The sequence below is a fragment of the Chelonia mydas genome, chromosome 6 (assembly GCF_015237465.2).
Source record: "Chelonia mydas isolate rCheMyd1 chromosome 6, rCheMyd1.pri.v2, whole genome shotgun sequence".
Classification (NCBI taxonomy): Eukaryota; Metazoa; Chordata; order Testudines; family Cheloniidae; genus Chelonia; species Chelonia mydas.
In genome coordinates, this window is record NC_051246.2 from 105,591,692 (window position 1) to 105,616,496 (window position 24,805).

Consider the following 24,805-nt stretch of genomic DNA (forward strand, 5'->3'; position numbering starts at 1 on the left):
TGGTCTGGTCTCTGGCCTGCCTCAGTGCTTTGAGTCATGAACAGTAGTAGGACTGTCAGGCACAGAACGGGTAAGAGAAAGTCAGATTCATTACCTGAGGTATAGGTTTGGCTGTCAGTATTCCAAAGCATCTTGTTGTATCCTCTGGAGGATACAGCTTTCGCCTCCTAAAGTTGAGCTCGTCAGGCAAAGGGGTAGTTAACACCATTCCTATTACATACAGATAACAGGGATGATCAGGTTGGGGGTAACTATCTCTCAAACATTCTGGAATCTACAATCAAAGAGAGGAAAATACATTAATATGACTATTTCAACAAACTTCACTTAAATTTTCATTCCTAGAACAAATATTTCATAAGATCTGTTGAGACTGGTATGAAACAAAATTATTATACTTTATTAAAACCTTTGGAGATATGTTTCTAAAAGGTAGAACAGGAAAATTCACCCAAACTAACCTGAATTCCCCCCCCCCCTTCTTTTTTTTTTTTGAACAGCAAGACCCATTAATACTGGTCTTCAGCCTACTTGCAGGTTGGGGGCAAAACCAGACCTCAGTCATTAGTCAGCAGCAGAATGCCTCATGCCCAGAACTTCCTGCTAGCTGAGACAACTATTACTTTCCTAAATTAACAATTGTGTTAATTCTACATTGAAAAACAAAAGTCTCTCCTACTGCAGAGCACCAGAATAATCTTCCCTATGAATAAAATGAAAGCTTTGAATACCATTTTCCATCTCTATCCATCTCTGGATAACCCTTTGTGTCCAGGCTCTATGGTCCTTATTTCTCAAATAAAGGCAGTTTTTATATAAAGGTTGGATAAGTCTTCCCATTCTTAATCTGCTAAGATTCAAAGACCCACTGCATTAGGATTTTCTCAGTAGTATGTCTCCAGAATGAGAAGCAAGTTCAATCTTTACTTTTGTACACCAAAAAATGAGGCAAACTATATCTACACCCCATCTTTCCTTGGCTGTGGCATTACTACACAGAATTCTTCTGCCTAAAATGACACTGGCTGAAGTTTGGATGACCAATTTGTGGATTTCTGTGAATGTATGTATTTATGGTGATCAGGTGACTGACTTCCAGCTCTCCTTGTAGGAACCATATAACTTCTCTGCTCATGTGCTCATCGTTGCTCTTAAGAAATAGGATTTGATAGAGAGTATGGTCTACTATTTTGCAGGGGTGAAAAATACTCCATCTGGATTAATCAAAAAACTAGATGTTTTAGATATCCTCCTGGCTTTTACATAAAAAACCCTGAGTACTTCTTGTAGATCTGAAATGTGCTAAAGCTTCTTTTCCAGATGCAGAGTTGTGACAAAAACACGGGAAAAATTCTTGATTTCTACAAAAAAAACAGTTTTCTTTGTGCCAGTTTGAAAAATCATCTTCTCAGAATGACAGGTATTTTACTGAGCCTTTTGAGCACACTCCATATTGCAAAAAGTCACCTTATTGAGGTAACAGATATTGAGAAGGGCACTCTGATGGAAAGGAAATATGACAATACCTCTTCCAGTGGTTCAAGCTGATGAACAGGTTCTTAGTGCTGTAGGAAATAGGTTTTCCCCATTTACCCTGGACCGTTCAATCTACTGCTTCTTAAGAGGTCCTCTCTTTTGTTGTACTTCTGGGACTGAAAATTTCATGTTATCTATATTCCTTTCTATAATATCTGACTAGGGTCAAGTTTTCCCTAGACTTTTCCAATGACTGTGACTACCTTATATATTGATTTCCAAAAAGCTTCCCACTGGAGTGTGTGGGAATTGCCAGAAGCTGATTTATCTGACAAGTATTCTCTACGATTGACGATATGTATGCCTACATGATACTATATTGTATCCCACTGCTCTGGATGAGAGCAAGAGAATATCCTTAGATATGACTGAAGGCTGCTGATAAAGAATTTTTCCAGAAAGATGACTCAAAACTTCTCTTGTGAAGTACACAGAGGTTGTGGATGTCCACAGTCACCTTGTAATTCCTTCTGATTAAGGAGTCCACTCTCCCATCCATGGTGTCTTTTTGGTGGAAGAATCTCCCTCAGCTGGGATCACCAAGTCCTTGACGGAGAAGAGTGAGATATGTGTGTGCACCAAATCTATTTTTGGGACAGACACCAGGTTGGATCTGAGCTGGTGCATATGATAGAACCTTTGGGTTGCTTTTCCAGTCTCTTGGCTCTGTTTTTAACTGAGGTTGCCATGGCCCTCCTGAGCAGCTACAAAATACACTGGTTGAAAGGATATACCCTGTACTACTAATTATCAATCCTCTGGAAGGAATTTCAGGGAATGGGGCTTTCTTCTGCTACCAGTGACTGACAGGTCTGTTTCTACATCCATGGAAGCAGATTGAAGACCCATCATAATGGATCTGTGGAACTTTCCATGATGAAGAATGCAGCTTATAACAAACCTGTTAAAGTGAAAATTCAACTCTGCACTAGTTATCCTATTATATATTATGTTAAATAAATCTAATAAAAGAATACTCCTGTAAAGTGATAAACATGTTTATGAAATAACATGACTTATACCAACACTGTGCCTTAATAAATCTCTATTTGAAAAAAGTGATCTCTACCAACCTACGGTTCAAACCGAAAGAATTTGATGTTCCATGCTCAAATGGTAAACCTTTAAATCAAAATTAAATATCTGAAATTAATAAAAAAGCAGCGAGTTCTGCCTCTGGAAATGTCCCAAAGTCAAAATTACTAACAACACAACAACAGTCTTTGAGTCACATGACTTCATTTCACAGACTTTAGAAAAAGAAATTCTTTACTTTCTATACTTTGACATATTGAACTGGATGCTGAAGTTTTTTTTTTTTTTTTTTTTTTTTTTTACACAAACTTCTTCTGACACTTGTTAGTTTCTTTGAGACAAGTTTTCCACTCAATTACATTAGTGAAACTTCACTGACTTCAACAGAATTGCACTGGTATAACAGAGAATTTGGTCCATGATTTTCAAGACTCCATCAGGGATAGAGAGCTATCTTTGTGATGTACAGAAGAAAAACTGTCTGGATATTACAACTAGACAATTTTTTTTCAAAAGAAAAAAAAAAAAAACAGGGAAAAAACTTTATCCAAAATGTCACAATTTCTTTCTGTTTCTTTCAACCAGCTCTGAAAGCTATAATATAACAGTAATTATACATGGGATAAAATGCAACTAGCTAATTTAAAAAAAAAAAAGAACCTGATTGCTTTTATATTGTTCTTAAGATCCAAGGGTTTGAGTCTGTGTTCACCTATGCGAATTGGTGAGGATTTTTATCAAGCCTTCCCCAGGAAAGGGGGGGTAGGGTTTGGGGAGGATTTTGGGGGGAAAGACGTTTCCAAGCGGGCTCTTTCCCTGTTATATATCTGTTAGACGCTTGGTGGTGGCAGCAATAAAGTCCAAGGACAAAAGGTAAAATAGTTTGTACCTTGGGGAAGTTTTAACCTAAACTGGTAAAAATAAGCTTAGGGGGTTTTCATGCAGGTCCCCACATCTGTACCCTAGAGTTCAGAGTGGGGAAGGAATCTGGACACACCTTAAAATAAAACCTTCATTTGAAAAACACCCCTTTGTCAGACAAGTTAGAGACTTTAACTTAGAAAGCTTGTCTTATTTCCAGACCATAACAGAATATATTAAATCTTAGATGTGGACAGCAATGAATGATACTAACAGCTTTAGGGTAGCACTGCCTTCGTTTTGTAGATCCTGGTCTTCCTGGAACACTGGTTTCTTCTTCATCATGTAGATCAAGCTCCTCCTCATACTTAACCGTTTCTTTTCCAACCGGCATCAAGTGGTCATCCAGTTCACCTAATTTTATTAATGAGTACAGGTGAGTAGTAGTATTAATAATCACATTTCAATTCTTCAAATATTATGGATTAGCTGTGTTCATTCAATGGAATAACTACCATATAACCTGCAAGATGAATTTGAGGGTATGTCTACACTGCAATTAAAAATCTGCAGCTGGCCCATGCCGGCTCAGGGCTTGGGCTAAGGGCTGTTTAACTGGTGTAGACGTTAGGGTTCGGACTAGAGCCCATGCTGTAATACCCAGTGAGGTAGGAGGGTCCCAGAGCTCAGGCTGCAACTCAAGCCTGAACATCTGCACTGCCATTAAACAGCCCAAGCCCCATGAGTCCGAGCCAGCTGGCACGGGCCAGCCATGGGTGTCCAACTGCAGTGTAAACATACCCTTAGAGGCTACACAATATTTAGGTGACCTCACTAAACAGTAGCGAGAAAATGCTAATCGTGATACCATGCACACATTAACCTCTTACCAGTTAAAGTTGCTAATTTGTTCTGAGTAAAAATAATACTGATGGCAGAATTCTAAGATTTCCAAAGTACATTTAAAATAAAAATTTTAAATAAATATTCTCCCTATGCTGAAGTTGTCACTGAAAAATCAACTTCCCACACCAATTAAAGGCAGCCTGGGCCTGAATTACTTGATTGGACTAATTTGCACACAGTAATGTCTACCACCCAGGATTTCTTACTCCCTTTTCTTTGGGTATGTACAGACTTTCTGTACTGGTTTAGAGCACCTCTAGCAATATTCTATGGGATGTTGGTTTAAAAAACACACTGTAATAAAGAAATGTACTTATGACATATTTACAAGCAGCACTACAGCTAAAGTCAGCATGAGATTTTCGTTTTTTTGACTATGTTCTATGGCTCAGAGAAAATCTGCTTTGCCTCTTTAGAAATGGAGATTACTGACTTTTAACTGGAAGTTCTTCGAGATGTGTGGTCCCTGACTGCATTCCACATGTGGGTACGCATGCACATCATGAGCTTGAGACCAGAAAAATATTGCAAATAGTGTCTATTGTTCCATGCCTGCGCCCTGGCTCCCCTTGTGCTCTGCACTGGGGATATAAGTGGAAGTACAGACCAATGCCTCTCCAGTTCTTTCTCTACCACAAATCCAGTTGTAATTCAAAGCTGGGACGGCGGGGAAGGAGGGTATGTAGTGGAATACAGATAGGAACACATCTTGAAGAACTTCCAGTTACAGGTAATTAATCTCCATTTCTTTTTTGTGTACTAGTCCCTATTGTATTCCACACGATTGCTGACAAATAGTATTCAAAGAGGAGGGGGATGCAAGGATGCAGGTGGTCTATATGCTTGCAACACTGCAGCTCCAAAGGCTATGTCAGCAGAAGAGGCTTGGGCCAATACATAATGCTTTTCGAAAGTGTTGCTGGAACTCCAGGTTGCCACTTTAAATGTCCAGTAGAGGGTTTTCTCTGAGAGAAGCTACTTAGGCTTTCTGTGCTCTCGTGGAATAGATGTGCTAACTGATTAAAAAAATCCATGCAAGGTATGGCTGCACTGCACTTACCCATGGCTGGCCCATGCCAGCTGACTAAGGCTCACAGGGCTGTTTGTGGAATAGACATTTGGGCTCAGGCTGCAGCCCGAACTCTGGGACCCTCCCATCTCAGAGGGTTCTGCAGACCAGGCTCTAGTCTGAGCCTAGAAGTCTACACCGCAATTAAACAGCCCCTTACCTCGAGGCCCATGAGCCCGAGTCAGCTAGCATGGGCCAGTCACAGGTTTTTAATTGCAGTGCAGACATACCATTATAGTCTTTGAGAAGATATAGCAGAACAAGCATGAGGTCAAGCAAAAACAACAAACGGTCCAGGTGATTTCCTAAAAGGTTTCATTCTTTGCATGTAGAACACAGTGCTCGTCTGAGCTCAAGACAAAAAAGTCTCCTGTCTTTGCTGGAGGCGTGAGGCTTTGGGAAGAATACTGGTAAGTGAATTGATTAGTTTACGTAGAATCTGGAAACTAATTTGGGATGAATTTTAGATGAAGGAGAAAGGATATTATATCTTTGTGAAATGTAGTATAGGGTGGGTCAGCCATAAGAGTCCCCAGCTCACTCACCCTCCTGGCCAACATAATGGCAACCAGGAAGGCGACCTTCCTTGATAAGTGGGACATTAAGCACATGGCCAATGGTTCTACAGGTGGCCTGGTAAGTGTTGAAAGTACAAGACTGAGGTCCTGTTGTGGCATTGGCTTCATTACTGGTGGATAGGTCCTGGTCAAACCCTTTAGGAATCTGGTTGATACTGAATGAGTAAAGATAGAGTAGCTATCAATCAGAGGATGGCATGCACTGATGCTGCTAGGTGAGGCCACAGCAAGCTAATATAGAGACTCAATGTCTTAAAATAGCAGGAATACCTGCTGACTCTGATAATACTGAATCTGTTGTGACCAGATATACAAATTCCTCCCTGTGGCTAGGTAACATCTTCTGGTAGAATCTTTCCTGCTATTATTCAGAATAGTTCAACTGCCAAACATGAATGCTTTGGGTTTGAAAACTATCCAAATACCAAGCTGTGAGGTGAAGAGAATCTGGGTTGGGATGCCTGACCCTGCTGCTTTCTTGAGTTAACAGGTCCTTCCTTATCCAGAAATGTTGGGATTATATAAATGGAAGGAATGCATTGCAGGCCCACCTGACTGCTCTTAGTTCTAGGAGGTTGATATGCATACTGGCTTTCCGAGGTGTCCATCCACATGGGATCCCCAGCCCGCAAGGGATGTGACTAAGATTATTCTCATGTTGGGTATGGGAGCTAAGAAAAGGACTCTAACATATACATGCCCCAGGTTCGTCCACCAGATGAGTGAAGCTCTGACCATGACAGCAACTGTCACTACAGAGTTCATGGTGTGCCTGACTGATGTATACACTGACAGGAGCCAGACTTGTAGATAATGGAGATGTAACCTGGTGAAAGGCATTACATAGGTATAATAGCCTATGTGGCCTAACACAGAAAGACAGAACCGGACCATTCAACATCTGAGTGTGACTTGGTTTATTAGACTGCTCATGGCATGGAGTCTGTCCGCGGGAAAGTAGGCTCTTGCTGTAGTTGAGCCAAGGTCACCCCTATAGAGTTTCTGATTTGCATGGGAATCAGGACAGATTTTTTTTTTATGCAGATCGCCAAGGATGCCAAAACCCAGTAATGATGAAGTTGCCATCAGAGCTCCTAGGCATTATCTACTTGTTCAAAGCCAGTCATCCAAGTACAGGAAGATAGTGTAGCTGTTTCATCTCATCTTTGCTCCCACCACTGAAAAGACCTTTGCAAAGACTCTGGCTGCTGTTGCCAAATTGTGCAGGAGTTCCCTGTATTCACAGTGTTCCTGACCTACCAGAAAACTGAGGAACCTTCTGCGGGACAGGTGGACGATCACATGAAAGCAAACATCTTTTATGTGGAGAGCTGTGAACCATGTGTCTTTTTCCAAGGAAGGAGTTATTGATGCCAATGTAACCATGCAGAATTTTAATTTGTAAATAAAGGTATTTAGCTGATGTAGGTCAATAATCCCTCCAGCCTCCCTTTTTATTGGGAAATATGAAACAGTTGGAATAGAACCCTTTCCCTTGATGCTGAGGTGGCACTCACTCTATAGTTTAGCTGGTGGCTGAGGTTGGATAGCTGTCACTGATATGGATGAGACTGCATATCTTGATTTCTGCACCTTTTGTTGCTTGTCGTGCAGTTTTGTAGGGTCATCGGTGACAGAAAGGCTAAGGAAAGAGATGTTGGCTTATATGGTCATTTATGGTGTTTCCTCTTCAGGCCCAGAGAATAAACGCCTAGCGGGCAGTGGGTTGACCTGCAGTTTTTTAAAAAGTGCAAAGACTTGTCTGTCTTCTCATTAAAGAGGCTAGTTTCATTACAAGGAAACTCCTCAGTGGTGTTCTGAATCTCTCTTGGGAACCCTGAAGAGTGGAGCCATGACTCCTGGCACATTACTATTGTGGTTGCCATAGATCTTGATGCAGTATCAGCTGCTTCCACTGCAGCTTACAGTGAGGTTTTGCCACAAGTCCACCTTCCTCAAAAAGGGCCTGGAATTGAGCCCTGTCCTCCTTGAGGAGTTTTATCTTTGAACTCCAGTAACATTGCATAGTTCATAAAAGGGCCTGGTAGTTAGAAATTTTCAACTGGAGACTGATGGATGTGAATACCTTCCTCCTCAGGTCAAGGCGTTGAGCTACCTTGTACGTATGGGTAGTTCCTGGGTGTCGCTTCCTGGATCTTTCCATGGCTGCTTGCACTATTAGGGAGTTAGGGGTAGGGCCAGTGAACAAGAGTTCTTCCCCTTAGGAGTAGGGATACAAGTTGTTGGTGTACGCCATACAACTTTAGCTGGCCTCCATAATGGCCTCATTCACAGGGATGCTACCCAATTGGGTCCGGCGGGCTGTCACATGTTCAAGCGTTTGTACTGCATATCTTGAACTTCCTCTAATGGAATTTGAAGCTCTGCTGCCAATGTCTCCAATAGTGCTTGGTGTTGCCTAGGGTCACTGGGTGAGAGCAAAGACAGGGTAACTACCTCATCAGGTGAGGAAGATGATATGCCTGTTGGCACTGCTAGTACCAGAGGATCCAGATCATCATCTTCCTCTTCCATATACTTCTGCAGAGCTGGCTGCTGTTGTCTACTAGGAGAAGGATGGTGAGACTCTGGTTGAGTGCATGGATTTGGTAAGGGTCCCATGGATGCCAAGGGGCCAGCATGAAGGGTTGAAGACTGGTTGGGATGGACTCAGGACAGTGGGTACCAGTGCTCTCTTGGAGGGGAACCATGTTTGTGCAGAGAACAGGTCCAAGACACTCTCAAAGTCCTGTCTGCGATAACCTCCATATGTTGAGGAGATGATGGTTTGCCTTGGGCATCGCATTTAGTCTATGGCAAGGACAGATCCAGTTCCATCAGCAGTACTGTCAGTACCAGTGGAAGAAAAGACTGGCTTATGGATGGAATAGGGGAGTGACTCCTCCTTCTTGAAGTGGTGTTCCCTTCTGGGGTCAATATGGTCCTCAGAAGGACCAGGCTAAAAAGTAGAGGAAATTGCGAGTCCAGGAGGATGAAGATATCCTCTGGTGTAGTGTATGTCTCAGTCCATTCTGGAGTACAAACAGTCCTGGTTGTCAGTTCTGCTGGATCCGATGCCATGACAGACTTAGTTGTTGGTGGGTGCTTTCAGAACCGGGTTCGTACAGCTGGGGAGAGAGGATCCCATCTGGTGCTCATCAGTACTGGCAGCTGATGGTACTTTGACTCTTTAAGGTTGTGGTCAGCACCGATGTTGGTACCGCTATCATGGAAGCTTTCATTTTGTACGCTTTCCCTTTGTGGTCAAAAGGCTTCGGCAGACTGACAAGCAAAGACTCACCTGATTTGGAAGGACACTGGGAGGATCCCTTCTCTGAGAAGGCTACTTAGACTGGGGATGGTTTGTTCTTATGCTTGAAAGAGTTCCCCTCACCCTTGTCCCCAAGGCAACAGGTCTTTAGATTTAACTGATCCAGCCTCTGCTCCAGAGCTCATACTCGGAGAAGAACTGCTCAAAGCCTCCAGTCAATGTACTAAGGTGTCTCCCCAGCCTGGATCTGACAGGGTTTTCTCCGTGAGATACTTCCTCAGTCAGACCTCTCGTCTATCTTTGGTCTGGGGTGGGAAGAAGCAACAAATATTGCACTTGGAGGAGACATGAACTTCCCCAAGGCAGTAAAGATAGCATGGGTGGTCATCAGTGTTCCCTCTAATTTTTCCTCACCTCCATATTGGTGCACACAGAGTTCACGTGGCGGGGTGGGACTGAGGGGTTTGGTATGTGGGAAGGGGTTCGGAAAGTGGGAAGGGGTTCAGGGCGGGGTAGAGGGTTGGGGTGCAGGGGGGAGGACTCTGGCTGGGGGTGCAGGCTCTGGGGTGGGGCTGGGGATGAGGGGTTTGGGGTGCAGAAGGGGGCTGGGACAGGGGGTTTGGGTGCAGGAAGGGTGAGGGCTCTAGGATGGGGCCCAGGGATGAGATTTTGGAGTGCAGGCTGCCCTGGGGCTATAGCAGGGAGAGGACTCCTCCCCCCCTTCCCTCTCTCTCCCCACAGCAGCACCTGGGCTGAAGTGCTTTCCCCGCCGCAGCCCTGTGCAGCTCTTAATAAGCTGCTGTGCGGCCACGCAGCCAAGAGGGATCTTAGGTGGTCATCACTGACCAAGAAAGAGCAAGGGCAGGATAGAGAGTTTTTGAATCCCGAAATTCTGACATAGTCCTACTCCCAAAAGGGGAGACAGAGAGGGTTCCCCACCAGATCAGGAACTAAGCTACACTACCAATACAGAAAACTATAAAAGCACTTAAAGTATATACACAATTATATTTACAAGATGAAGACAAACTCGATGCGAGGATAGCTCCAGACACTGGAGGATTCCGACTGAGGCCATGTGGTGGTACAAAGGAACTGGAGGAGTCAGTCCACACCTCCCCTTATATCCTTGGTGCAGAGCCCAAAGGGAACCTGGGCTCAGAGGCAGACCAATGGTCACTATTTGCAAGATTTTTCTGGATTCAGGTGTACCGTGCACATGCACACTCACATATCGAACACACATAAGGACCAGCACTTGAAGAATTTAGAGTTCTGATAAATATTTTGCAGTTAACTAGAGAAGCCTCCTCTTAAAGCATTGCATTTTGGATTGTACATAACAAAAGCTGTTATAATGAACTTCCAGAAAAATCATATTCTATGGTTATCTCATGGCTGAGAAATATAGCTCTCAAATTACACCAGAACTCTGAAATGTGATTTGCTAGCTGACATTGAAATTTTTTCCTGTATAAAAACCATATTCCATGTCAAAAGTTATGTTACCGCAACTGATATTGAATTTACCATTTTAAAAACCACAGAAATTCAGTGGTGAGATTCCCTTGACAACCTTAACTCTACACCTCTACATGGATGCATGTTAAATTATTTCATTATATGATCACATCACAGAACATTGTGCAACAGGGGTTAAACCATGAATTCTTCTACCATATTATAGATGACAGAAGTCTTTACCTACAACTTTCCAAATGCCTCAATATAAAGATTTTTTTCCCCTTAACCAAAGAGATCCCTGTTTTCAAAGTCACTTACCAATTTTGTGAAGTTTTTCACAGCAAATAAGAGCTACCACTCTCTCAGCCAGTCTTGCACAACTCATTGGAGGACCCTACAAAATATTTCACAAAATATCTTAAATCTATCTTTAACAGTACATAGTTTACCAATATATTTAAATGGTGAGAACTTAAACATTATAATGGTTTCATAAACTCAGAAAGAACAGACATTAAAACTCATCACAAAGGAGTTACTGTTTTAAAAAACAGTATCAACTCTTATACTGCCTATGCAAAGTGCAGAAATAAATAAATAAATAAATAAATAAATCTGGAGCACATCCCACAACTCAGATAAGCAAATGTGTATGAACATGAGCCTGAGGGAAAAGCAGCAAAAGTCTTTGGGATGTATAATGAAAGGAAGTTGCTGAGAAAACAGACTACAAACAAAAGAAGCAGAAGTGGTCTGCACGTAGTTACAGTGTGTGTTACAGCAAAAGAAAAGAGCATATATACTGGCTACAAATTAATGCCAATGGAAAATTCGTTCACGCATATATACATACATAATTCACTTATTTCCATCCCCATACCAAGTACTTACAACAATAGAGGCTCGAAGAGGTGAGTTGATTGGCAGGTAGAGAGTTGAATAAAATGTAGTATCAGGCAGTTCTCGGGTTTTACACTTAGGAGCCAGATGAGTAAATGGATCGCTTGGCAATCTTGCGCAGTACCTAATTTGACAACAGATTTTAAAAAGCCTATCTTTCTAAATCCAAAAGCAAGATCCTATTTACAGCTTACAGGGACTCTCAAATTACTAATGCAGGAAATATGGAAGATTTTAGTCCTGCCTATCTCTTGAATTTCCCAAAATTAATATTTAGTAAAGTAAAATGATTTAATGTCGTCATCCAATACCCTTTTTAAAATAATACAGCAGATCATAAACACCAGAAATGTGAGTGAGAGGATTTTATGTGGCCCCCCTCAACTATAGCACTTCTTTAAAATTTGGCACTGTCAAAAGCAACTACATCTCTACCCATTTGATGGCTGAATGGTGGACTTTATTAAATGTGTTGGTGGTCTCTATTTTATAAAGGTTTTTATACAGCCCATATCACCATAGTAACTCAGTACATTCCAGCAATGCATTAAGCAATGGGAGTACACATCAGTCATGTTATGTTCATATCCCTGGGTAGTTCTTAGTAGAAAGGGAATCCACATCACTAATACCAATCATCAGAACTGGTATCCTTGTTGGCAGTCTCAGACAAGGACTGAATGGATCTGACAACAGGCCTGCCCTCTCTAACTCAGGGGTGATCTCATTCAGAATAGAGTTGAAGCATGTTGGTAGAGTGTTATGGGGAAGTTTTCAGTGCCATGCCTTACGCTGCCCTGTTGTGTGAGTCAATGGAGAACTTCAGTATCTGAAGATGTCAAAGTGCAAGGAAAAAAGTGAATTTGGCTCATACCTATTGATGTGTCCAATCGCAGTGTTAATTGTAACTCTTGGACTGCTATCATCTGGCCTCAACACATAGGGTGGAAAGATATCATCATCATCCACGATGGATTCAGTTTCAGTTTCACTAGTATCAACGGACTTTGAGCATTTGTTTCTGAGGATCTTAACATTTTAAGAACAGAATGTGAGAAACAGGCTATTTTTTTTTTTACTACTATGCTAACCAAGAAGTATGTTCCTTTGGATACATACCTTCTCAATTGCTTTGTAGGTTTTAAGATCTTCTTCAAAACTTTTGATTTTGTCTGTGTCTGCTAACATGATGTAATTTGAGATTGGTGCCCTGGCTCTTCCTTTGGACTGCACATAGGAACGGTATTCTGTGGGCAAATCAAAACGAACCACCAAATTGCATTTTGGTATGTCAACACCCTCTTCAACAATACTAGTAGCAATAAGTAAGTTGGTCTCATGTGCTCGAAATTTTCTAAGTACCTATAAAAGTAATCAAGAAAGAAATGTCTAAGAAATCATTTCTGTACACAACTGTTTGAATTACTTTTAATGAATTTTGTAATGCTATGTAAACAAAAAAAACACCCCAGAAGGATGGAATTGGAATTCTAAAAACATGTTTAAAAAGAATCAGGATTACAGTGTTCAGCCAAAACAAACAACAATAATAAAAAAAAAAATTTCAGAGACTCTTAGAGCAACAACATTTAATCAGAAAGACAATATGGCTTCCTAGGAATTACATCTTAAATATTAAATTATGAGGGAATCTAAAAAAATGTGGGAACCTCTAATCATGCGGGTGGAGAAAACCTGCTTAATTTACAATATTACATATCTTTTGGCTATGCTCCAGCAATGTTGTGTTCAGAAAAGCATTTCTGAAATCAATAATTTGGGAATAACCAATCAGCATTTCTGATGTTGAAGCATCACTTTTGGAAATGACAATTTCCACAGTTGATGTTTCTGCTAATAACAATTTAAATTCACTAGGATCAAGGAACAATTATGGTCAACCTGCTAAAAGAAAAGTCACAACAGTTATATAAAAACAAACTGAAATAAGAAATCCTGACAAAAATACTTGCAAAAAGAACAATGTCAAACTATTCTGTAAAATCCAGAAAAAGAATAAAAAAGGAAGTAAAAATTAGGTTCACTTAAAAGGAAAAAAGCCATAAGAATTGATAGCTCATTATACTATGTGTGGAAGAAACAGCCTCCCTCCCCCACACAATAAACTACAGTAAACTACTTGTTGCAGTTCATGTGATTTTAGGCTACTTTTTAAATCAAGTTTCAGAGTAGCAGCTGTGTTAGTCTGTATTCACAAAAAGAAAAGGAGTACTTGTGAAGTACTCCTTTTTTAAATCAAGTTTGTCACTGAACAATTGCCAACAGTATTTACTAATTTGAAATGTCAATGTAGGTAAGATCATAAGAACGGCCATACTGGGTCAGACCAAAGTCCATCTAGCTCAGTATTCTGTCTCCCAACAGTAGCCAATGCCAGGCGCTTCACAGGAAATGAACACAACAGGTAATCAAGGGATCCATCCCCTATCGCCCATTCCCAGCTTCTGGCAATGTTGGGCATACTAATTTTCAAAAGAGATTCAATTTTGAAATAGGATTAACAAAGATTAACTTTTCAACTGTTTTTAAATTGAAAGTATTTTAAATGATAGATCTGAGGGTTCTTTCTAAATATTTTCCCTTCAGCTAAAACACTAATACACTCCCTAATTTTGGTCCTCCCTGACTTTTGTTTTAGGATCTCATTAAAATAACCATTGGCTTTTTTAATGAATTGGTTGCTAAATCATTAATGGACTCTACTTAATATCTGTTACACCACGTCACCATTTACCAACAGCCTTAAAAAAGACAGAGCAATATTATAAGTCTTTCATTTGTGAATGCTCCCCCACTCCCCATCATGCATACAGGCCAAACAAACATTCCACACAACGTTTATTGTTAAAAGGATCCTGGCCAATACTACGTTATAACAAACCTTGTAATGCAAAATTAATCAGTCACCCAGCCCAATTAATCAAATACAGATTTCAGAGTGCTAGGACGTTCCATTTTCATAGATTTTTATCATCAAGTTGGAAGCTATGTTTGTATTTTTAAAAGTGTTAAATTTTATTTCTTTGAATTTAATAAGCTACTGGTATCAAAGTACGTCAAGCTGTAACAGGGTAGGTGATTTAAATATTTTTAATAAGGCAATTACGGGGGTTCACGTTATAAATATGGCTTTTATCAAGTTCAAATACAAAACACAGTTAAAGCTAATTTTTTTTTAAAACGTCCCAACATGAAATTCAAGACCATGGGTTTTTATTCGACACTAGACTCAATGTAAATCTGAGCTTTTAATGATCAGCAATTTACTGTTATTACAAAAGAGCTTAATATTCTACACTGCAGTCAGGAAATTCCAAAACACTTTATTTTCTGTGAAACAGTAATGTAGCACTGTTAACCCATTAGAGGAGAATTAAGTGGTTGATGTGACAAGACAAGAAACTAGTTATACAGACCATTTTAAATTCTATTTGATTATATAACTTGACCACCCAATTTTTCTAAACACATTTTTTGTAAAAACATCTGCACCACAAACAAATGTGCAGATCTGTCAAGTCAGAATACTTCCTGAGATTCCAGGAGTTACTGCACACAGATTTTGCCTGCAAATGAAATGATTCTGAACATAGTAGTATCATAGAATTCTTTTCAATTAAGTTACCTCTTCTTGTTTTCTGAATTCCACTTCCATCTGTTTGTTACGAGGCTGATTCTTTCCAATGCCATGTCCAGTTATAAAATTGCTACTGATGTAAGCCAGTTCTGGATCCTGTTTTCCAGCTTCCTTTATCAACCTAAGAATATTACACACATTTTGGAGTTAAGCATAGCTGAGAAAATGAAAAGTTAATCTTTCGTTTGTAAGACCTATATTAAAAATTGAAGTTTGGTAATCGGGTATTTTGCCAACGTATATACAGATGGCCTTAGTATGTTTTTTTCTGAAACTGAAAGTTTATGGTGAAAACTTCTGTAGGGATAATCAAAGATGGACTGCATACGTATGCACATGCTTTGGGTCTAGTATGGAGAAGTCTATACTTGAAGGCCAAGATTTTCAGAAGGAACCAGTGATTTTGGGATTCCGCAGTTTCTGGGTGCCCAAACTGAAACACCTTTAAAGGGACTTACTTTTCAGGAAGTGCCAAGTATCCCCAACAGAACAAAAAGGCCCCTCTTAGAGTATGTCTACATAGGGGTAAAAGACCTGCAACACAGCTGCAGCTCGCCCGCATCATCTGACTTGAGCTAGGGCTGTGGGTCTAAAAATCACAGTGTAGACATTCAAGTTTGGGCTCCAGCAGGTTTTTTATCCCTGTGTAGACATACATGTTGGACACCCTAGAACTCAGGGTCCCATGTCACTAGTCATTTGGTCAAAATCTACAAAGGACAGAACCTAAGAAACCAGCACCAAGTGTTCACATCTCTTCTAAATGTTACAAACCTCTGTACTCAAACATTTGACATCTTTATCTGTTGTGGAGTTGTCAACTACACTGAATGTGTATTCTGTATAGGTGTACATATGCAAACATTTATAAACAGAAAAGCAAACTGAAAAGCGCATGTGTGTATATCACACACACATACACACAAATAAAAACATCTTGAACATGAAATGTAAGGTCCCGTATCCTGCAACTATCTCTGTGTGGGTGGATCCCATGCAGCAAGGGGCTAGCTGTATGATCAAGGCTTAGCTCTGTAAATTAACAAAGCTTCCGAAAGGACACTGACTCCACAATCACAGCACAAAACAGTTCAAGACCCTCTTGATTCTTTGCAGGTTAAGTAAGGTAGTACTAAAAGGTGAGATATACAGAAATTGTTTTACTGTTATGGATAATTCTGTTGGAATGTAAGATCATTAGGTTAATGTTAAGGATAAATATCTGCATAATTTAAATTATATTTTCTGTTCACATATGCTAATGACAAAAAGTTTTAAGACTTTGCTGTAATGTTTTGAGAAACTAGATATGTTTAGCACGCTGATTAAAAATAGACATGCATCTTTCTTATTTAACCTAAATATGTTTGCAATTAATTGGTGAAATTAATAATAAATTCCTCAATAATACTGAGCATGGATTATATGATTATACGTATTTATTCATCCTTTTGCATTCATTTTTAAATAGGTCTCTTCTTTTGTATTTCCCCTTCTTCTTATAGGCCTAATAAGCTAAAAGTTTGTCTGTACAACACTGATTTCATGAGTAAGTTAAGCAACAAGCCATCTGTCTGTATAAATACATGTGTGTGTATAATCACAGTAATTGCTTTTGAAATGCAATGCCCCATGGGGAGTCCTCTGCAGTGGGGGATGAACCTGGAATCTCCGGGTCTAAAAATGTGTCTTTACTGCCTGTGTTAAAAGACCCAGAGTCTGTTAGTCAAAGGCTGTATGAACACATCAATCCCACCCTGGTCCAACCATTAGAAAGGGATATTGCAGAAAATTGGGAGGGCAGTTATGTATCTGATTTTTTTTATTTTTATTTTTTTGGAAAGTCAGACCCTGAAAATCTTTACCTTTGTTTCTTCTTCTAGATGACATTACTATTCTAAAGCTGTTTTATCCCATCAAAGATGATCAAAAGAAATAAATCTCAAATTTGGATTTCTACTTAAAGATTCCATTAGGTCTTAATGCACTTCACTTGTAGAGAAATATACAATTAATGACATCGAGATATAACATTTCATAGTGCACAACTTCACAGGCAATTACTTACAGGAAAATGTATTAAGCTCTTTTCTTCTATTTTTGACCATAAACTAGTAATATACTCTAATATACTATACTATATACAGTATACTATATAATATACTGTGACAGAATGTATCCATGTATTCACAACCTACACAGTATTGTAATTATCTTTGTACAAATATGCCTTGTAAGGTATCATTTGAAAATCTCAATTTGCTGGTCAGTATCCTCCTGATAAAATGTATGTGGTAACACTGTATGTGAAGTTATAAGATTCTACTATATGGTGTTAACTCCATGTGTTCCAAACTGAGGTTGGCAAACAGGTCTATCTCAAACAAAGGAATGCGTGATCTGCTTAATTTGCATTTAAACAGTAAACAGAGTCATCAAGCAGGAAGGGAAACAAAGGAAGCTCAAACTGGTGAGGAACAAGCAGCAGGAATCATCCTTCCCCATAGACTTTTGGTTCCCTGGTACCCAGTTGGAAATGTTTTTCAAAGGGGGGGGGACTGAAACTATAAAAAGGAAGGATAAATACCCCAAGGCACCTCCCTCTCTCTTCCTATCCATCGCATTGACAGTACCTGAAGCAACAAAGAAAGCATTCATTGGATTCTGAGAGAAGGGGTCCTGACCTGATCCTAAGAAGGATGTGGAGAGAAAGCTCTGCTTTGAATGTAACCGTGTTAAGTTAAGTTAAGCACTCCAGTAGCATTTTATCTTTGTTTTTCTTGTAACCATTTCAGACTTTTATGCCTCATTACTTGTACTCACTTAAAATCTCTCCCTTTTTAGTTAACAAACTTGTTTTATTGTTTTAGCTAAGCAAGTGTGTTTAAATTGAAGTGTCTGGAAAAATCCAGTTGGGATGGCAAGTTGCATGTATATTATTTCTATTAAAGTAATAATGGACTTTATATAAAACTTGTACTATTCAGGAGAGGGCTGGGCAGATTTCTGGGGGGAAATCTAAGACTGAGGGTGTGTTGGGGGCACCCTGCAGTATAACCAAGGCTGGGGAGAGCCAGAGTGTAACCCAAGTGTGGCTGGCAGGCTGTAGTTACACACACACACACAGAGTGTGGCTTGCATGCTGGAAGGCTGTTTGTGAGTGGCAGAGGTGGGAGCCCCTTCATCAAGGCATTGTACGGCACCCAATGGTGCAAGGCAGGGTGACAGAACTTTTCATTAGTCTGGATTGTACCCAGGAATGTCACACATATACTGTGTTTTTTTTTAATATGGACAAACAAAAAACAGTAAAAAGTATAACAAAAACCTTCTTAAATAGAATTTTTCCCCCACATTTCCCGAGGTATACAACTGAAATACAAGTTAAAATATACCTACGGCAATGAATGAACAAATGCTTTTAACACACATCTAATAATTTATGACAACTGATTTTGTTGTGCATTTGTAACTAGTGGGTGAAAATGATACGTGATCATTACTATACACAGATTAGGCAAATTTTTGGTTTGACCAGTAATATTTACAATTTAGGCAATAATACTGTTTCTGAAGAAAGGGATTAGTAGTTAAGTATCATTTCATATTAAATGCTTACCTGTTTCTGCCACAGGGTATGTGTACACTGCAGTTAGACTCCCAAGGCTGCTCTGTGCTGGCTGACTCAGGCTCGGAGGCCTGGGGCTAACGGGTTGTTTAATTGCGGTATAGACATTCAGGCTCAGGCTGCAGCCTGAGCTCTGGGACTCTCTCACCAGCCCGAGCGTCTACACCACAATTAAACATGGTCCAAGTCAGCTGGCACAAGGCAACCGAGGATTTTCAATTGCAGTGTAGACATATCCATGCACCCCTTTTTACCACCAGTATCAGACTCCATTACATAATTCCAGGAGCTGTAGACCAAGTGTAATTATTACTATAACAGCAGCAAAACAAGTCAACAGTGCCTATATATTGATCTGGCCCCACTTCATGATGTGCAGAGCTTGGTTATTGGCTTCTGGGTGAAATTTAAGGCGTTGGTTATGACTTATAAAGCCCTAAATGTTTTGGGATCTTCTGATTTGGGAAGAATGCCTTTCTCTGTGTGCCCTATTGCTGCAACTGCAATCAGCGGATGCCTTTGAGCTGAATCCCTCTCAACTGAAAGGACAAGGAACTGGCAGTAGTGAGGGGTCTTCAGCCTTTGGTCTGAAACACCTTGGATCTGCTGACCTTCCAAGTAATCTGTAAACCCAATCTATTCACAAATGTTTTTGGAACAGCAGGACAATGGAACAAACTGCCTAGGGAGGTTGTGGAAGCTCTTTCACTGGAGGTTTTCAAAAGGAGGCTGGATAGCCAGCTGTCTTGGATGGTTTAGAAACAACAAATCCTGCACCTTGGCAGGGGGTTAGACTCGATAACCCTTATGGTATATAACCATATTTTAACCATATGATTCTATGCAGAGGGAAGAGTTTGATGCAGCTTAAGTTTGGAACTTGTGTGAGTGTGGGGAGACTTTTTTTGAGAATCTTTGTTCAGTGGTTGACTTTTGGAGTGGGAGTTAGATGCTCAATGCTCATTTTATACTTTGGTCACCATAATTCATGTGAAGGTTGTCTGGAGTCTTAAGATAAGTGCCTTTTTGTTAATTCTTTATAAATTTAAATAAATAAAATGTACTGTAAGTTTGAAGTGTTGTGGCAGCCAGGGTGTAGTTTGATTTATATATCATGTAAAGTATGCAGGTATGTACAGTGCAATGGAAAAAGTACAATAGCATTTGAATCAAATTTATAATTTAGTAGTCTATATGAACTGTGACTTCATAATCTTTTACTCCCTGAAGTATAATGTAATATTTATTTCAGGTTGCCAGGCATATTTATCAGATTTCATTAAATGTAAAGACCTTTTAAAAAGTTATTAAAAACATGTATTCATTTCACTGGAAGACTTGATACACATAATACACTTCCATGAACATTTATGGGTGCAAAAAGGCAAAGAAAAAGGATAAAATACACTGAAAGTGTGCATGTGGGGAAATGCACAGTTCAAAGGATATGTCAAGTGATCAAATAATTAAAGTGTACATTCAATTAAAACACACTTCATAAATGTTCTGATCCAAAACTTGGAAATCAATGGAAGTCTTTCCATTGACTTTAGTGGATTTTGGATCAGGCCCAAATTCCAAATAAATATTAAGTACTGGCAGGTGCAGAACATTACGTTTCTTTCCAAAATAAAATTATTTAGCTATGCAGTTTTTTAAAAAAAAGTATAGCAAGCATTTACTGAAAACTGCACTGAACAAAAATCAATAAGCTCTTGTAACTGCTGCAGGCTTTTCAATAAAATGTGGGCCAAATCTTCAAACAGACATGGCTTAATTCATGCCTCTTCAGAATTCATATGTGCATCCATGGCAGACATTTTCATTTGTGTGTCTATGGATGCAAACAGGTAATTAGATATGAAAACATTTTATGAGTGCAACAAAGTTTTACCAAATCTCGACTTTAGCCAATGTGTCTTACAGTTGGGAAAACTGACCCCACAAAAAATTATGGAGGTGCCTAGTAGTGCCTCCACAGTTGTGTTCCAAAATGGGCTTAACAGTCAGCATAAAATCCTGTTTCTCTCTAAATGGAGGAGACCAGTTGGTGTGAAGTTTCAAACATGGTTAGTTTTTATGTCCTCTGAATTTTCTATGGAATTTATGTAAAAAAAATTATGAAGAGAAACTAAACAGGAAGTCTTTAAATTTGGGCTCTGAAACTCTTCCTTGTTGACTGATACCTATTAAAAATATTGTCTATCTACACAAAAATTGGTAGAGAGGTGGATCCTGAGTAGCCCCAATGCAACAGAGGGTGCTTTTGTTTGTTTTTGTTTTTAAAGACAGTTTTGGATTTAGGGTCATTTTTAGCAATTATCCACTATTTTTATAATGGCAAATGTATTTGGAGTGGACACAAACCTGATTGATGGGGCATATGACCTTGCTTGCTGAATGGGTATACAGAAGACTGATTGGAGTGGGAGAGAGTGGTTGAAAGATGAGTGCAAGGCGCAGGCTCATATAAATTCCACTGATTGATCTGGTGGGGTGAGGAGAGGGAAAAGAGAATGAGGAGAGGGAGGGTACATGTAAGCCTGATTGATAGGGACTGCTGAATGCAAGCTTGATTGATTGGGGTTGGTTGCACATAAGGGTTGCTCCCCCATGGAGGTTTTTCTGCAGATTTTATCCTATAACAAAGAGTTCATGCACAACTATCAAAGGATAACATTCTCTTGGTGTCCTTGCATCCCCACAGGTCTGTTACCCACCCTAATTAAGCTGTAGAAACAACCCAGGAAATTACCACAGGAAAAAAAAATTAATTTGGAAGCCGTTGGGGTTGCTATACACACTTCCTGACATATCCACAAAAGCAAGGAAATGTAAAATTGAGTTAACAATACAGACCTTCTACTTCACCCACAACCACTGTACACCACAAACCATGAACTGCACTCTTAACTCACCTCCCAGATCACACCGTTGAACCCTCCTTCTGCATAAAACCCTTTAGTATCTTCCTACACAACCAACTGTTATTGTTGGGGAAAAAATATTCTGGTAAAATGATGTGAACAGAAGGGTGAAAACAGAACAGTGCTAAGGCTGTGGAGCAAGATCTGTGGTGTATGACAGCTGTGGAAATGGCAAGGTGTGTGTTTGTGCATGGAGAAGTAGAGGACATGTACCATTAGGTGGAATAACTTTTCATTTCCTTCCATGAGAGATCTTGTTTAAACTTCAGAGAGGTAGCCATGTTTGTCTGGATCTGTAAAAGTGGCAAAGAGCATCTGACGAAGTGGGTATTCACCCATGAAAGCTTATGCTCCAATGCGTTTGTTAGTCTATAAGGTGCCACAGGACTCTCTGCCGCTCGTTTAAACTTGTAACGTAAGTAAAAATATTTAATGTTAATACATGATGAACGCACAAAATAAACTGTATGGGGGTATTTTTTCAGCATATTAGTGGTTTAAAAACAGAAAAAAGAATTTATTTGCTGAAGTACCTCTCTCATTGTTTACTTGGGGCAATCAGCACTTACTAGTAAAGTGGTGTAATGTATGGCTAATGGAGATCACCTTTTTCAGGAAAAAAGAAACATACCTTATGCAACTAGAGTATGCACACATCTTCAATATTTTTTGGCAGATGCCCCAGTGGCCACCTTTTTTTTGTTGCTGATAAGCAAAACAAGGGCTTGACATTTTCTGAATAAAGAGTTTTGTAAACTCCAAATGTTCCAATATTGCATGTATAAACTTTTTTTTTTTTTTTTTTAAACTTACAATTATCAGCTTGGGCTCCACTAAACTGGAATCAAATTGATATATGGTCACAGGATAAAATTCACAGGGTAAAATTTTTAGAAGTGCCTCAGTGATTTTGCAGCCTACGTCCTATTTTCAAAAGTGACTGAGGTACTTTTGAAAATTTTACTCAAAAGCTCATATTGGTTCTTGGACAAATGTTCTAGGTCTCTTGTTTGACTCTTAAACACAAAATGGAGTGGCTTTTCTGAAATACAACACTTAATTTCCTAGATAACGCTAAAACACCTTTCCTTTTGTCAATGTTACATTCTTTAAGATTTTCATTTTTAAAAGCTTTACCTGTTTAGGACGACTGCTGTGTATCTCCTTTCCACAAAAATAATTCCACATAAAATATTAGTAAAGGGAGAAGGGAAATTTGTCTCTGGCTTCTCTTTCTCCTCAATTTCTTCATCCTCATCATCATCTTCAGAATCACTCCAAGACACATAATTATCCTGATTCCTATTATTATACCACTCAACACTTTCAAACTGCTGCCGCTCATATGGTTTATATTTGCGCAAGATTTCAAGCAGTTTTATTACTTTCGGGGTTACAAATTTCAGATCAAGTGAGGCAGGTGAGAAGTGCTCTTCACACAGTGCATGTATTTTCCTTAGGAAAGTGTCTGTAAACAATAAAAATTTCCTGTGCAGCTCCTCTTGCTCATGTTTGATGTACTTCTGTAGCTCTCTCACCATCATTCCAGCTACCTTATCTGCACACCAGGGTCCCAGAACAACCAACACAGCTCGACAGTCTGACAGTATCTACAACAAATGAATTCAAACCCCAGTTCAACAGCATATATTAATAATTTACTCATTTTATATTGGGCTTTCATTTCTAATATGAGGATAATCCTCATTGTAGGCACAATAGTGGTTGGTTTCTTTGTAAAATATATTTACAAGTTATTTCATTTAGAAGTCCCCCACAAACTTGATAGGAGAAAACGTAAAAATACTTCACCAGAAACACCAGCTGCTAGAGCTACACTCTACATTTTATCATTTCTGTCCTTGGACAAGAAGGTATAATTACTATTTTGTAGTCTGATGCCATTGCAATCTGGAAATCTGCCTCAAAATAATTATGCTAAAAAATAATTCATAATGCAGTTATGAGCAACTGGACAGTATTATCCCCACAGTCTAATGGGGAAACAGGTTTATAAACAAGGCAATATTTTCCATAGGCACTTTTGCATCATTATCTGAGACTGATAATTTGCCAAGAAATTCCACAAATAAGGCTCTCCATTCATTATATATTATTCAATGTATTTAACTAGAGCTCATTAAGTCTGTTCTATCAAAGGAAACCATTTTAATTAAACTAAGGAAATGAAAACTACACTTTAAACAGAGAAAAGAACAGTTTAAAGAAAAAATAAATTTCATTTCAATTAATTTAAATAGGGTTAGTGCAGCAGTACTCAACCTGCTGGAAAGGCATCTTTGTCATTGAGTTAAATGGCCAAATGCCACATAAACACTATAGCGTGACATCCTAACATTGTGTTGTGATGTTGCTATATCACTAAAACAAATTCATGACCCATCACATCCTGATATATTACTACAATGGAACCATCACAGTACAGTTAAAATGTTGGACCATGAGGTTTTTTATGGCTCTACAAAACTCCACTTGAAAAAACTATCCTTCTCTCTTCTCCTTCTTCTCTGCCTCTCCATTCCTGACTGCTCAGAGATATCAGGAAGACTCTTTGCAATCCCTGTGCAATTCTGCACTCCTTTCTCTACAGCTTGTTTGGCAGGTAATGTAGGCAATGCTCCTGTAACTCAAGAGACTCAAAGAATATGGGAACTGAAAGAAGCAGAAGAGTTTGAAACAGGGTATCTGGCTGAGAGTTTATTTCGTCTTATGACACCAACTGGGGATACTTTTTCAGAATACTTCCTGAAGCACCATTTCCTTGTTGTTGTTGCACTATTAAAATCTTATTTGGAAAAGTCACTGGGTCTTAACAATAATGGCCAATGTATAAGCAATAAAATAATTATGCAAAATGAAAAAGAAAATATATCTGATCCACAAATCTGACAAAGTTCTAAAGTAACAGAGTTAGTGGGTGAAATCCTGGACTCCTTCACATCAGTGGGAGT

The 24,805-nt window shown here is 39.4% G+C and overlaps 1 protein-coding gene across 19 annotated transcripts in view; it reads right to left on the minus strand.

Moving 5' to 3' along the window:
- Nucleotides 1–24,805, minus strand: part of DICER1 (dicer 1, ribonuclease III) — a 102,741-nt gene that overhangs the window by 22,964 nt on the left and 54,972 nt on the right. For 15 of the 19 annotated variants that reach the window (XM_037900887.2, XM_037900886.2, XM_037900893.2 and 12 more), the window contains 8 exons: nucleotides 22,971–23,443; nucleotides 15,267–15,399; nucleotides 12,740–12,982; nucleotides 12,495–12,649; nucleotides 11,612–11,744; nucleotides 11,039–11,114; nucleotides 3,707–3,846; nucleotides 95–274 (listed from right to left, as the gene is read on the minus strand). In XM_037900887.2, coding sequence (XP_037756815.1) covers nucleotides 95–274; nucleotides 3,707–3,846; nucleotides 11,039–11,114; nucleotides 11,612–11,744; nucleotides 12,495–12,649; nucleotides 12,740–12,982; nucleotides 15,267–15,399; nucleotides 22,971–23,443 — 1,533 coding nt within the window. Of the gene's footprint in view, nucleotides 1–94; nucleotides 275–3,706; nucleotides 3,847–11,038; nucleotides 11,115–11,611; nucleotides 11,745–12,494; nucleotides 12,650–12,739; nucleotides 12,983–15,266; nucleotides 15,400–18,549; nucleotides 20,741–21,273; nucleotides 23,444–24,805 lie in introns of those variants that run through there. The other 4 variants (XR_006291473.1, XR_006291475.1, XR_006291474.1 and 1 more) reach the window with 4 other exon arrangements.